Source organism: Loxodonta africana, chromosome 3, assembly GCF_030014295.1.
Source record: "Loxodonta africana isolate mLoxAfr1 chromosome 3, mLoxAfr1.hap2, whole genome shotgun sequence".
NCBI classification, from domain to species: Eukaryota; Metazoa; Chordata; class Mammalia; order Proboscidea; family Elephantidae; genus Loxodonta; species Loxodonta africana.
Window position 1 is genome coordinate 209,850,206 of NC_087344.1, and position 15,984 is coordinate 209,866,189.

General features: G+C 41.8%; 1 protein-coding gene across 1 annotated transcript in view; it reads right to left on the reverse strand.

Annotated features, from left to right (window-relative positions):
* The window catches only part of NTMT2 (N-terminal Xaa-Pro-Lys N-methyltransferase 2), a 36,066-nt gene extending 21,368 nt beyond the window's left edge, over positions 1-14,698 (reverse strand). Inside the window, exon 1 of the mRNA XM_003415053.4 lies at positions 11,207-14,698. Coding sequence (XP_003415101.1) covers positions 11,207-11,360 — 154 coding nt within the window. The 5' untranslated portion in view covers positions 11,361-14,698. The remainder of the gene's footprint in view (positions 1-11,206) is intronic.
* Between the last annotated feature and the right edge of the window lie 1,286 nt (positions 14,699-15,984).

Below are 15,984 nucleotides of genomic sequence, written 5' to 3' on the forward strand. Positions count from 1 at the left end.
TTTGAGTAGCAGGAATATAAAAAAAAAGAAAATCCATTCAATCTTAATGAGGAAAATTTAATTTTCAGGTAACACTGAGATTGTGATATTGGACTAGTGTGCTACTTGGCTCTGAAGGGAACACAATTACATAGTCCCAAATTTTCATTCTAAAAGTTAAAAATCCAGTGAGCACCACTTTTATTATTATAACTATGTTCTATCTATGGAGTTATATTAGCATTTCCAACTTGCAGACCTTGGAGCCAATCTTTTGAGCCTGAAGAATCATGAATTTGCTGAAAATGATATATGAATCAGTTTCCATGTACATCACTTTCTGAAGACTAACAGCATTGTATACTATATCTTCCATAGGTATTAACTATATATGTAGATTTTTAATAAAACTACAATTTTTTTAAAGTATTAATAAATATACAGAAGCTTTTTGCCATTTTACACTCAAATTAGCTACTGGTTGAGAAAACACAGCCTTAAAAGAATGGTCCTCATGTTCAAAAACTTTGGCAGCCACTGATCCAACAAGCGTTGAGCAGCATGGATAAGTGCTGTGTCACAGCAAAACCAAGCCAAACCCGTTGCCATTGAGTCAATTCTGACTCATAGCAACCCTATAGGACAGAGTAGAACTGCCCCATAGGTTCCCAAGGAATGGCTGGTGGATTTGAACTGCTGACTTTTTTTGGTTGGCAGCCGAGCTCTTAATCACTATGCCACCACAGCAGGTTGTTCAATGAATGCTTATAAATTCTACAGGGGATGACAAGTATCAGGCATCACTATTCCAAGAACATGATTAGTCCAAATTCTTCTGGATACCTCAGAAAACCAGGCTAGGAAATCACAGTTCCAGAGCCTGCCCAGCAGTTGAATGCTGCTCTGGACTCACTGGTAAGCCACAGCCCAGTACTTTCCTTGATCCAACCAAAGCAGCAAACCAGCCACACTCATCATCACCTTCTTAAGTCAACTAGTTGGTGGAGTCTATTAAAACCCTTAATCTGGAAATGAGAATGGTCCATTATGCCAGCAACATTTAGACCACAAGTGAATGCGAAGCTCAGCAGGGGTCAAAAATCAATAGGTGGGCTTTTATGGTTATGGGCTTGAGTTCTCATTTTCACCTAATTGACAGGAGTATTTCACTACAAAGATATATGAGGTGTCATGGCCAGCCCCAGGTTCTCCTCTGCTGATAGCTCCTGCTATGTTGAAAGTTGACTCGGATAATGGCCAGTCTGTACCTTTATACTTCAGAAATAGATCTAGTAGCTTGTTCTTGTAGGATTGTAATATCTCTGTGAAACCTGGAGTAGTCTAAAACAGAGACTAGACAATCTACTAATTCTTGATATAATATGGTTCTTATTTCTTGACCAACATTATGATCTGAACTCTCACGGATCTTCCAAGTGTTTACCTGTTACAAAAAAGAAAAAAAAAAAAGTAGAGTACAAATTCATTTATCCTGAAGACCTTGTGGAGTTTCTCAGAGAGGTAAATATCTAAGAGACTGTACACTAAGAGACAAGCCATCCATGATTCAGTTATTAAGCACTAGCAGGACACTCAGTGATTATAATCTAGCAAGGGAAATGTAAGCCATACTTCGATGCATGACCAATGAATGGTACCAACAACCATTCCCTTGGTGGATCAGCAGATGCCTGCAAGCAGAAGCAATTAGGGAAAGATTCCAAAAAGACCTTGGCCATGAAGGATGCCTTTGATTTTGGTTAGCAAAAAGTGAGGGGAAAAGAATTTCAGATGGTGTGGGTCATCTGGATAAAATGCAGCATTTTAAAATGGCTTCTTCTAGACATTCTTGCAGGAAGTAAAAGCATTTTGTTGCTCAAGTACTCAGTGCAAAAAAAATGGAGTTTACCTTGAGGTGATGTCATATTTGATCGTCTTTGCTGTCTTTTGATATAAAAAATTGTGAAAAACAGAATAATTACTCAAAATGTTAATGTTGTTATTGTTAGTTGCTTACTTCCAAGGCATCTCTGGATGGCTCTGAACCACCAACTTTTCGGTTAGCAGTCAAGCACTTAACCATTTGCGCCACCAGGGACTCCTCAAAATCTTAATGTTGTTATTGTTGTTAGGTGCTGTCAAGTTGGTTCCGACTCATAGCGACCCTTTTTCACTGACTCTCTACTTTACCAAGCATGATACCTACTCCAGGGACTGGCCCCTCCTGGTAACATGTCCAAAGTCCATGAGACTAAGTCTCATCATTTCCAAGGAGCAATCTGGCTATACTTCTTCGAGGACAGATTTGTTCATTCTTCTGGCAGTCCATGGTATATTCAATATACTCTACCAACACCATAATTTAAAAGCATCAATTCTTCTTCAGTCGTCCCATTCACTGCTCAGCTTTCACACGCATGAGGCAAATAAAAATACTATGGATTGAGTCAGACACACCTTAGTCCTCAAAGTGACATTTTTGCTTTTTAACACTTTAAAGAGGTCTTTTGCAGCAGATTTGTCCAATGCAATACATCCTCTGACTTCTTGACTGCTGCTTCCGTGAGTGTTGATTGCGGATCCAAGTAACATGAAATCCTTGGCAACATTAATTTTTCTCACTTTATCATGATGTTGCTTACTGGGCCAGTTGTGAGGACTTTATATTGTGCCAGTTCCCTGTCAATGTGCTGCTGCAATCATTTCTGAAGGATCTTCAGCAAAACTTTACTTGCGTGTGATATTAATGATATTGTTCAATAATTTCTGCATTCTAACGGATCACCTCTCTTTGGAACGGACACGAATATCTCTTCCAGTCGGTTCGCCAGGTAGCTGTCTTCCAAATTTCTTCACAAAGATGAGTGTTCCATTTATTTGTTGGAACATCTCGGTTGGTGTTCCGTCAATTCCTGGAGACTTGTTTTTTGCCAATGCCTTCAGTGTAGCTTCGACTTCTTCCTTCAATACCATCAGTTCTGGATCATATGCTACCTCCTGAAATGGATGGATGTCAATCGATTCTTTTTGGTCCAGTGACTATGTATATTCCTTCCATCTTCTTTTGATGTTTCCTGCATCGTTCAATACTTTGCTCATAGAATTCTTCACTATTGCAACTCCAGGCTTGCATTTTTCTTCAGTTATTTCAGCTTCAGAAATGCCGAGTGTTATTTCCTTTTACTTTTTTAACTACAGGTCTTTGTACATTTCTTTCTTTCTTTTTTTAATAGTTTTTTTTTTGTTGTTGTTGTACTTTAGATGAAGTTTACAGAACACATGGGCTTTTCATTAAACAGTACACATATTGTTTTATGACAATGGTTAACAACCCCACAACATGTCAGCAGTCTCCCTTCTCGACCTTGGGTTCCCTATTACCAGCTTTCCTTTCCCCTCCTGCCTTCTAGTCCTTGTCCTTGGGCTGCTGTACCCCTTTAGTCTCGTCTTGTTTTATGGGCCTGTCTAATCTTTGGCTGAGCTAAAAGAGTGACTTCACCACTGAGCTAAAAGAGTGTCCAGGGGACATACTTTCAGGGTTTCTCCAGTCTCTGTCAGGCCACTAAGTCTGGCCTTTTTTGGTGAGTTAGAATTTTGTTCTACATTTTTCTCCAGCTCCTTCCAGGACTCTCTGTTGTGATCCCTGTCAGAGCAGTCAGTGGTGGTAGCTGGGCACCATCTAGTTGCACCGAACTCAGTCTGGTGGAGGCCATGGTAGTTGTGGTCCATTAGTCCTCTGGATTAATTTTTCCCTTCTATCTTCAGTTTTCATCATTCTTTCTTGCTCCCGAAGGGATGAGACCATTGGAGTATCCTAGATGGCCACTCACAGGCTGTTAAGACCCCAGACGCTACTCACCAAAGTAGAGTATAGAGCATTTTCTTCATAAACTATGTTATGCCAACTGAGCTAGATGTTCCCAGAGACCACGGTCCCCACATCCCTCAGCTCAGCAATTCAGTCCCTTAGGGAGTTTGGATGTACGTGTGGAGCTTCCATGACATTGCCTTGTACAAGTTGTGCTGGCTTCCCCAGTATTGTGTGCTGTCTAACCCTTCACCAAAGTTACCATTTATCTATTGTCTATTTAGCGTTTTTTGTACTTTTCTTTATAACACTTTACTTTGCCTTCTGGAGCCACCCTTTGAAATCTTCTGTTCAGCTCTTTCACTTCATCATTCCTTTCTTTTGCTTTAGTTAAAGTTTAAGAGCAAGTTTCAGAGTTTCTTCTGACATCCATTTTGGTCTCTTTTTTCTCTCCTGTCCTTTTCATGACCTTTTGCTTTCTTCATGTATGATGTCCTTGATGTCATCTCACAACTCATCTAGTCTTTGGTCATTACTGTTCAATGTGTCAAATTTGTTTTTGAGATGTTCTCTAAATTTCAGGTGGAAGATATGCAGGGTGGTACTTTGGCTCTTATGGACTTGTTTTAATTTTCTTAAATTTCAACTTGAACTTGCATATGAGCAATTGATGGTCTGTTCCACAGTCATCCCAGGCCTTGTTCTGACTAATGATATTAAGCTTTTCCATCATCTCTTTCCACAAATATAGTCGATTTGATTCTTGTGTTTTCCATCCAGTGAGGTCCACGTATATACTTGCTGTTTATGTTGTTGAAAAAACGCATTTGCAGTGAATAAACTGTTGGTCTTTGTTGGTCTTGCAAAATTCTATCATGCAATCTCCTTCATCATTTCTATTACCAAAGCCATATTTTCTAACTACCGATACTTCTTTGTTTCCAGCTTTCACCTTCCAATCAACAGTAATTATGAACGCACCTTGACTGCATGTTTGATCAGCTTCAGACTTCAGAAGTTGATAAAAATCTTCAATTTCTTCATCTTTGGGATTAGTGGGCATAAATGTGAATAACAGTCATATACACTCATCTTCCTTGTAGACATATGGATATTATCCTATCACTGACAGCATTGTACTTCAGGATAGATCTTGCAATGTCATTTTAGATCATGAATGTGATGCCATTCCACCTCAATTTGTCGTTTCTGGCACAGTAGCCCATATGATTGCCTGATTCAAAATGGTCAACAGCAGTCCATTTCAGCTCACTAATGCCTACCTAGTATTTCGATCTTTATGTGTTCCATTTCATTTTCGATGACTTCCAGTTTTCCTAGATTCGTACTTTGTACATTCCATGTTCCAATTATTAATGGATGTTTGCAGCTGTTTATTCTCATTTTGAGTCATACCACCTGACCAAATGAAGGGTCCCAAAAGCTTGACTCCGTCCACATCGTTAAGGTCGACTCTACTTTGAGGACTCATAGTGACTCGACAGCACTGGGGTGGTGGGTGGGGGCTACTTTGAGTAAGCAGCTCTTCCCCAGTCGTATTTTGAGTGCCTTCCAACCTGAGGGGCTCATCTTCTGGCATTATATTAGACAATATTCCTCTGCTGTTCATAAGGTTCTCACTGGCCAAATTTTTCAGGTCCTTCTTCCTAGTCTGTCTTAGTCTGGAAGCTCTGCTGAAACCTATCCACCATGGATGACCTTGCTGTTATTTGAAACACTGGTGGCATAGCTTCCAGCATCACAGCAACACATAAGCCACCACAGTATGACAAACTGACAGATGAGTGGTGGCAAAATCTCAATAGAAATCCAAAAATAGATGCTGATCCACTCTCAAGGATAGTTCCAAATAGTCTACGCATTGTTACTCTGGTTACCATAAGGCAGAGTCTTTCTGACAGACAAGCAATTTTGCTAAGAGTTAGGTGTTTATCTTTGCTGAGTATCTTCTTTTCTCTTCCCTTCTTTTTTTAAATGAGGGAATGTAGCTGTTTTATTATCTTTATTCCAGCTGTTAAACCTGTTTGTCAGCTGAAAATTGATCTGAGATTCTCCAGAAGATATGTAGGCTAGGTTTAGACAGTAAGTTTGAAACGACTGGAGACTGAAAATATTGGATCAAGTTAGCCCTTTATTTATAAGATAAAAAAGCTCAATTAGGAAATGACCTTATGAAGGAAAAGATCTTTCATAAAAGAGATTTGCAGGTGAGTCTTGCCCAATTGAATTATTAAGGAGCTAACGGTAAGCAAGAAGGAAGGAAGAGAAGGAGGGAGGGAAGGAGGGAGGGAAGTAGGAAAGAGCAAAGAAGTAAAGGAAAGCATCTTGTTGTTGGACAACCCTGAATTTACTCGTCAGTTTTGAAACTAATTAGCTGTGTGACATTGTGTAGCTTATATAATTCACCTGAGTCTCAGTTTCTTCCTCTATAAAAATGAGGTAATGATATCTATTGTACAGGGTTGTTGAGATAATTAAATGACACGGTGTACCAGAAAGCACATATTATGGTGCTTGGTTTAAAGTAGGAGCTTAACTAATGCTTGATAAATGTTCTTGCTCTTTTTCACCAAAAGCTAGAAGGACTTAATCCATGTTTCTGGGAGAATCCAAAGTTCTGAGTGTGCCAGGATGCTAGAAAGCTGTTGTTACCGAGTATCCAAATTGTCCAGAGGGCCTCTCTAGATTTTATTTATTCCCTGTATGCTTCTAGGTGTCTGGTGTTTCTTGTCCCTAAGATAATGCACTGCCTACCCTGAAAATTTTGGAAGGCTGATTCTGTTCTTTACCTTTTCAACAGAGGGCTAGTGTAATGTTTCCTAACCTCTGTCCAGGTTTCCACACAAATATGGTAAAGGACACTTATTTTCCCCAGTTCAGCCAGAAATTTATGCACGATCCCACCACACGTCATATCTCCTAGCCCCTTGCTGAGTATCTTCTTAACTCACTGTTTCTACTTGAGCCTTCTACCTGACTGCCGTCAAATATGAGAAGGCTGCAAGGCAGACAGACTGAAGACAGATTTTCATAGTGACACCACACCCAGCAATCATCATGCCTCCTCTATGCCTCTCCAGCAACTTAGAGCGGGCTCACATTAAAGAGAAAAAGTTATCCGTGTGGCTCTCCTACTCTGTACCTTCAGGAGAAGGCTATATCTTATTTTCTTTGCAGCCTTAGAACTTGCCATTATACCTAACGTAAAGCAGGCCTATGAATGTTTGCTAAGTAAATTAATATTGTTCACACCTTTGGTACAGTTTATTAAATATCTGTCCTCCCAGTCACACACACACACACATACCCATTGTTGTTGAGTTGATTCTGACTCATAGCAACTCTATAGGGCAGAGAAGAATTGTCCCATAGGGTTTCCAAGGAGTGGGTGGTAGATTCAAACTATCAACCTTTTGGTTGGCACCAAGCTCTTAACCATTGTGCCACCAGGGCTCCCTCCCAATCCCTATTACCCAAATAATAAAATAATAATAATAACTATCATAAATTAGATAAGTATTTTATACACATAGGCTCAGCATTTACATCTAAATTCATCTGTAAAATACTGAAACTTGTGAGAGCCAGAACTCAACAGGACTGCCTTGCTTTTCTGGGTTTTGCTACTTTTCACCCTTTGGGAGGGTGCAGTCTTACTACTTTTCTGTCGCTCTCTATTAGTGGAAATATCTGTGTTTCTTTTCTCTGACAGGTTTCCGCCTTACACAGGTTCTGGCTTTCACAGGTTTTACTGAATATCTATTATACAGAAGAAACCAAGGCATCGTGAGAAGTTAGCTAAACTGCCCGAGCTCAAATAGGTAGTAAAGGATACTACTGGGATTTGAACCTATGTTTATTTACATCTAAAACCTGTATCTTATTCATCCCACACTCCGTACGTGAAAATAACTCTGAATCTGCTAATAAAAGGGGAGTTATCTGGTTCTTTGTTCTTTTAAGGAGAAAAGTAATCTTGCATCACTTGCGTTACAAAGGTAACAAAAGCATCCGAAAAATGTCTTACCGTGCAGTAAGCTGTGTAGCACTGCCAGCCAAGGGATGAAATAATGTTTAATATCACGGAAGAGCAATAGGCTTGTCTCCATTTCTTTCTGGAGATCTACTCTGCTCCACGGCATAGTCCAGACTTTCCACTGGAGACCTTCAGCGTGTGTGCCCTTGCCCTTCCAGCGATCTCTCAGGCTAGCCAGATACTGTTGTTGTTAGCTGCCCTGGAGTCAATTCTGACTCATGGCGACCCCCTGCGTGCAGAGTACAACTGCTCCATAGGGTTTTCAAGGCCGTGAACTTTCAGAAGCAAGTTGCCAGGCCTTACTTACAAGGCATCTCTGGGCGTATGTGAATCGCCAGCCTTTTGGTTAGTAGTCAGGCACTTAACCATGTGCACCCCCCAGGGACTCCTTAGCCAGAGATATTTCAGCAAATTTCCCCATGACCGATGTTGCCACATAGCGTGCTGATGTGAGACTGGTTGCCTAATGCAGGCAGTTGCAGGGAGGAAGGAAGGAAAAAAGGAATCAAAGAGTCTGGTCAACCGCTTGTTTTTCCCCTAATTGCCCCTAATCAACAAACTGTCTGTGCAGACCCTACAGGAAAGATCCCCTAACCTTTTTGAAAGAAGGGCTTTACTTTCATTCTTACAAAGTCTTGAAATCACCAAGAGTAGGGGAAGCCAACTATAAAACACCTTGGTGGTGCTGGGTCGTGGGCGGGGGCAGGGAGCAGCTCTGCTGGCTAAGCTTTATTTCCTAACTGAAAAGCAACATATTCAGTGCAGCCTAAAAACTCTTACATATCGAGTTTAGTTAAGTGTCTTGAATGCCTATTCTAGGGAAGGATACCCGGTGCCTTTAAAAGGGGCCTAGCACAGAGGAAGCAAAGGAAGAAATGAACACTTACTGAGCATTTCCTACTTTTCACATACAGAATTGCATTTAATCCTTCAAAGAGCCCTGCAGTTTTGAGCAAAATGATGCTCAGAGACTTTAGTAATGTTCCAGAGGTCACTTCTCTAGTAAGTAGCAATGCCAGAATTTGAACCCAGGACTTTGATGACCAGGATTTTGAGAGAGAGAGAATAGGTCTCTTATGAAACTAGTGTTCGATAGAAGAACTAATACACATAAATGCATTCCATAAATTTAAGCTATAACCTCCTGGAGCAAAGGACAAGGGTTGAGAGAAGCCTTCTAACTGGATAAAAGTCATACTTAGAAGATGAGACACTTGGGTTGATTCATTTCAGGAAAATAGTAGTTTTAACAAAGTAAAATGGCATCAGCTTTGGCTCAGAATGGACTTAAAGTTTCCAAGCTGTGTTTACGGACACCGAATGCTGTTACAGAGGGTGCCTCAAGAGCCCCTGGAAGGGCTAGGAACAGAGACCAGCAACAGGATCTTGACCTGAATCCTAAGTAGAAAAGCTTCTGTTTTATCTATGTTTCACACTGGGGTTCCATGGAAGATTTTAGTTGTCAAAAAAAAAAAAAAAACAGTTGTCGTTGACTCGATCCGACTCATGGCGGCCTCATGTGTGTCAGAGTAGAACTGCAGTCTGCAGGGCTCCTGATGGCTGATTTTTCAGAAGCGGATTGCCAGGCCTTTCTTCTGAGGCACCTGTGAGCAAACTCAAACTGCCAGTCTTTCAGTGAGCAGCCAAGTGTGTGAACCATTTACACCACCCAGGGACTCCATTTGTCAAAAGGCTTTCCTTTTAATAATAGTAATCTTTTTTAAAAAAGGTTGGAAGTTGTTGTTAGACAATCAGCAAGTCCACAAAGGAGAACAATAGATATAATCAAATGACTCTACTAGGTGAAAAAAGGGTTGAGGCCAAATATAATCTACTTGTTCCAAATTAATTTTCATCTAATTTTTAGTGAAAACTTTTTAAGTCATCTTTACTTCAGCTCATCTTCAGCTACTTCCAGAGATTATTTCCTTTTCTATTAGTTATTCTTAAAGTTTGGCAGTCATCTACGCTTTAGTGTGTCATTTCTCAGTTACTGTAATTGATACCTTTCTCCAATCTAATACAACCAAGGTCACCGAACTGCTGTTACCGAGGTGTGGTCTAAAGAGTGTCTCCAGAAAACTGATGCTCTGCCAGTGTATGCAGCGACCAACACATCCTCGCCTTCCAAATGGACTGCTCTCATTTTTCCATTTGGATAGAGATATAATTATTATATGTCCGAAAAGACTAACTTACATGCTGCATGATCTACCAGCAAGAGCCCTGGTCTTGCGTTCCTACCCTGGTACTCCTCTGTCTAGGTCAGATCACATTATCTCCAAATTTTCTTACCCTCATTTGAAAAAATAAAATAGGGGGAGAGAGGGTAGGAGGAAAGAACAATGACACTTATCGTATCTATCCCACAGTGTGGCTGCAACGATCAAATAAAGCTATAGATGAGAGACGTTTTGACTATATAAATATGAGTATTTGTGTGTCTAGAACTAAAGATCCCCTCCAGCAAGTTAACAAAAGAGACTTTTGATAAGCTCCTAACACCTAGCTTCTTGAATGCAACACAAAGAATTACGTAGGTCCTTCCAGGGCTGGAAACCCCACCCGACATCAAGTGCAAAATGGAGCTTTCAGACAACCTTAATTAAGAGAATGGACAGACTGATACACAGTGTTCCTGCTTCTACCAGGGGAAATTCAAACCAAAAGGAGTTACTTCACTCTTTTTAGTCATTAGTTATTTCCTCTTTGGTGCTGTTAAGAGTGCCCTGAAGTAACCAGTTTCACAGGCTGAGAAGAGTAGTGTAGACAAACTAGATGAACCCCTTATTGCCTTTTTGTCCAATTCCCTGAAATCTGCTCCTTTTAGGCTCACTGACTACAGTGGTGACTTAGGAAGGCCAGAGAGAAATTATGTGATGTATGATCTCACACACACACACACACACACACACACACACGAAGAACACAATGATCTACCATTGTTCAGTCTTTTTTTAAAACTCTTACTTGATGTACCATTGCATTAATGCTCTCATCTTACAGTTACCTATTTGCTAACTCTAAATTTTCAACAATTGTTAAACACATCCTTCAAAACTCAAGAAATGAGTTTCTATAAGCCTGATACTCAGACAGCCAACACCCAGAGAAGCACTCTGCCTGAGACAGCAAAAAGTCCCAGAACAGAATCCTGTTGTCCTAACTTGCCAGGCAGCATCTGATCTTTGCACTCTCCATAAAAGAATGCCATTGACACATCCAAGCCCACCGACAGTGGTTGTGGGTTCTTTTTTTTTGTGAAAAGTGTCCTTGTTTTACCTCCTCCTCCACAAGCCCCGCAGCTTTACAGTCCGTCCAGTCATTTCTTGTCCTTTATCTCGTGGCTCTGACACACTTACCCAGGGATATCTTCTCCAGCAGGTAGAGATAGCTCTGAAAGAAGTCATTGCGAATGGCTTTGTGAAGGATAAAGGACATGCTGTGTCGACAGAGTTCATCATCGGTCTTCTGCCAGCGGGATCTAAAGGCAAAATGGGCTCCCAGGTGGGCCATGGCGAAGCGGGGTGGTAATCATTCCTACCAGGAAAGGAAGCTTGCCTGGCTGTTTCTTCAAATTAGCCTCTCTTCCTACTTGAACTTGAGACTGTCATTTTAAACCAGTCCCCTGTCCACCTATATCAGGACAGGCCGTCATGGGGTGTGGGAGGAGGGGGGGTAGACACTGGAGGTCAGCCTCCTGGCACATCCACCGTCTGATTGCTGGGGTGACACCGCTTCAAGCCAGCAGGTGCTAAGTAAAGATGAGAACAGGCTGAGCCAGCTCCTGCTTTATCCAGGAAAAAGCACGCCTGCCTGCCTGCCTGCCTGCCTCCTTCACTGCCACTTCAAACAGGCAGGAGCACACCCTACGAACACCCTGAATAAAAATAGTTGCTTTAATTCGCTGCCTAAATTGGAGTAGCATAATTTCCATTTCAAAGAGTTGTGAATATTTTGCAGGAGATCCTATTCCCTGATTTCCATCACTCCTGCAGGAACACTGAATCCTCAAGTTACAAGGACCCATCAAAGTCATCTTAGCCACCCACACTCTTTCATCAGTGCAGCTTCACCCAAATCATTTCATAGAGATGGATATGTGTTTCCCATTTTGAAGGATCTTCAAGAGAAGCAATTGTTTGAAAGTCTGTTTTGATGTTAAATACCCTCTTTGTCAGTAAACTCTTCCATCGAGCTTGCTCTACACAGCGCTTAGTCGTGTATGGCTGTTTCTTCTCCGCATACTGTGGATGTGAGTCTCCTCAAGTACGATAGGTTTCTACACTAGATATCTTCTGACTGCTCTTCCAGGTCCAATCTCCACTCTTTCCACCCTACTGTGTGCTCCGGGGAGCCTTGGTGGCACAGTGGTTAAGAACTCAGCTTCTAATCAAAACGCCAGCAGTTCAAATCCACCAGCTGCTCCTTGGAAACCCTGTGGGGCAGTTCTACCCTGTCCTATAGGGTCTCTATGCATCAGAATCGACTCAACGGCAAAGAGTTTTGGTTTGTGTACTCGGGGAGGTTGACTGGTACTGACTACATCAGTGGACTCCTTTGCCTTCTGGCTTCCAGCTGAATTCAGTCAGTGGATAATGTCAGCGGAGAATGGAGAAGAGCGAGATCAGGATATTTACTCCCCTGGCACCTTCCCTCTAGAGATGCCATAGGTGGACTGCATCCCTTAACAGAATGTGGTAGCTCCCATCAGGGGGTCTTCGCCTACAAATATTCTCTCCTGGCTCTGAGAACTCCTTCTTCCCCTTAACTTTTTCAGAACCTTCCAGTTGAAGAAGTTGACTCCAGCTCATGGTGACCCCATGTGTATCAGAGTAGAATTGTACTCCATGGGATTTTCAATGGCTGGTTTTTTTCAGTAAATTCCCAGGTCGTTCTTCCAAGGTGATTCTGGGTGGACTGGAACCTCCAACCTTTTGGTTAGCAGCTGAGCATGTTAATCATTTTTACCACCCAGGGCCTCCAGCTTCAGACCTACAGGAAGTGATACGACAGGCTGCAAGCGATAAACCTTGAAGTAATGCCCTATTCCTTGAGATTTCCCTATAATTGCTGTTGTGGGTTGAATTGTGTCCCCAAAGATACATGGTAGTCTTAGCACCTGCGTCTATGAATGTGTCCCTGACTGGAAATAGGTTTTTGTCATGTTAATGATGTCATACAACAGGAGGGTGGATCCTAAACCTAATCTCTGGTGCTGTATAAAAAGGGAATAGAGACACATAGGGGGAGACACCACATGACAATGGAGGCAGATGCATCTATAAGCAGCAAAAGAATGTAAAGAATTTCCAGCAACCACCAGAAACTGGAGGAGCAGCCCACAGAAGGAATCAACATGGCTGAGACCCTGATTTCGACTTTTAGCCTCCAGAACTGTGAGTAAATAAATTTCTGCTCTTTAAAGCCACCCGCTTTGTGGTATTTTGTTATGGCAGCACTGGGTAATTCAGACATTTGTCCACATCTTCGTAAATAGTCCCTTTATTAAGCTGGCCTCAAACCCCCAGTGTTTGAGGCCATCTGTTTTCTCAGGGACCATGACTACAGTTTCACCCCTCTAATGTTCCTCACAGGAAAATGAGTAAGAAGTCAATACACTCTCTGTCAGTACCATGTGCAACCACCACCCCCCAAACACGCCCCTCCACACACATGCACAAACACACACTTATGGTAGGCAGCTTCTATTACTATCCCCAATATTCCCTTGCCTCCTGCTTGGTATTCATGCTTTTGTATAATTCTCTGTCCTTCAGTGTGGGTTGGACTTACTGACTCACCACACTAAAGAATAAGATGTGGCCGATTAGGTTGTTGAACGACTGTAGCTTCCATTTCATGCATCCTCTCTCACTCTTTCGTTTGCCTGCTCTGCTGGAAGCCAGGTGCCATGTCGTGAGCTGCCCTAAGGAGAGACCCACATGGCAAGGAACTGAGGGAGGTCCCCAGCCAGCAGCCAGCTAGGAATTAATGTCTTCAGTCCAATGACCCACAAGGAACTGGATCCTGCCAACAACCACATGCGTGAGCTTGGAAGCAGATCCTCCCTAGCCAACGATGGACTCATGAGAGATGCTGAGCCCGCCGAGCCACACCCAGAGTACTGATCCACAGAAACTGGGAGGTAGTAAGTGTCTGCTCTCTGAAGCAGCCACATTTTGGAGTAATTTTTTACAAGACAGCGATAGATAATTCATTTCATCCATCAACAGTGGAATTTTTTTTAATTCCATAAATTTGGAGTTTAACCATGGCCTTTCTTTAAGTTGCATTTGTGTGTTAGTTATGTTTAACTGGGTTGTTGGGAAAAGAAGGATCCTGTTTGTTTGATTCTGATTTGTTTTCCTTCAGCTTCTTATGCTTTTGTTTTCCCGTTTCTCCTCCCCACCTCCAGTGGCAGCCATTCAATTTGGGTGGGATCGTCCCCATCCCTGGCCTCAGAAACTGCCCGGATTGCAATCGGGGTTATCTCGTTTCCCCTTGCCACAGTTTCTGGTTCATGAATGGTACGTCATCCAGTCCTAAGCCAATCCACGCACGATGTTTCCCCAACTACAATTTTCATGTGGGAATGGGCACTTGATCTAAGTTTGTAGCTGGGCTTTCTGTGCTAGCAACATAGTCTTAACTAACACAAATACCTTCCTGCCCCCTTTTTACTTGATAACTGCCATGAGGATGGAGATAAAGCAGGTGATACCAAACAAAACGGAAATTTCAAGTGGTAGCACTTCATGATGTTAAGAAAGAAGGCTCTTAAGTGAAATCAAAAAGATCTGACTGAATTAGAAACTCATTTCTACCATTTACTACCTGGGTAACCTTGATAAATTAAGTAAGTAGTCTCTCTGAACCTCGCTTCCTCCTCTGGCATATGAAAATGATGATAATAATGTAGACCTCATACGATTGTTGCGAACATAAAATGAAATATTCTATGTAAAATACCACAGTGCCTGCCACAAAGTACGTGTGCAATAAATGCTAGTTATTATCCTAAGGAGTCCTGGGTCATGCAAACAGTTAATGCACTTAGCTTCTAACTGAAAGGTTGGAGGTTCCAGTCCACCCGGAGGTACCTTGGAAGAAAGGCCTGGTGATCTTCCAAAAAAAATCAGTCATTAAAAACCCAATGGAGCACAATTCTACTCTGATACCCACGGGTTGCTATGAGTCAAGCTGACTCTACAGCACCTGGCTATTATCATTACAACGCTTGGAAGAAAGCTGAGGGTAAGTTACAGGTCCTGAAAACACTTCGTGTCTATCTGGCTCTTCTTGAGCTGGATTCAACGTGATGCTATCGCTTATCATGCAGCTTCACCATGTATCTAGGAGAGTGTTTGTACTTGACGCAATTAAGAGTTGAAGGGAAAAAGCTCATTGTCTGTCTTTAGAATCTTATGTTAATTAATTAGCAGCAGAAGAAAACTAACGGAAAACTAACTTGTATTAGTCAACACATCTAACAGGAGTCAGGTTCTTAACACTGACATCTTAGTGATGTTTTGATAACCTCTCATGAGCCGAAAAGGTCAGGATGTTTGGTCTCGGGAAATGTTCTGGCAAACTCTGACTCCAGCCACTCAGTCTTCCTTACCTGGTGATCTTTTTTTGGCAAGTTTCTCAGTTTTAACAGAACTCATTTCTTCCACCGTATGATGGACATTAATCACTTACGTTTGGGGAAGAATTATTAAGTGCACTAAGATCTCTATATTTCAGATCCATAATTCCTGAGTGGGGATGAAAGACTGATTGGTTTATACAAAATGCTGTTGTCAGAGTTTGTTTATCTCTGCGGTCACATTCGACTTTCTGGATGTTTCTCAGTCTGCTACTGCTTGAAGCAGTTTCTGGCTCACTGCATTTGTTTCCTTATGCCCATAATTTTTCTGTCACACCTGAAGTGCTGTATTTGCTACCACCTCACACCACTCTCGACCATATTCATATTGAGGTGACTGAGTGAAGGAAGTTATAATAAAGATCTCAAGTCTACCACAGGCATCCAGTTTCCAGGCAGAAAAGGAAAACAATGAGTATAAGGCAAAGAAATATGACTGCATTAAGAGAAGGTGGAAACTCTGAATTTATCCAGGTGGGTCTGCCTTCT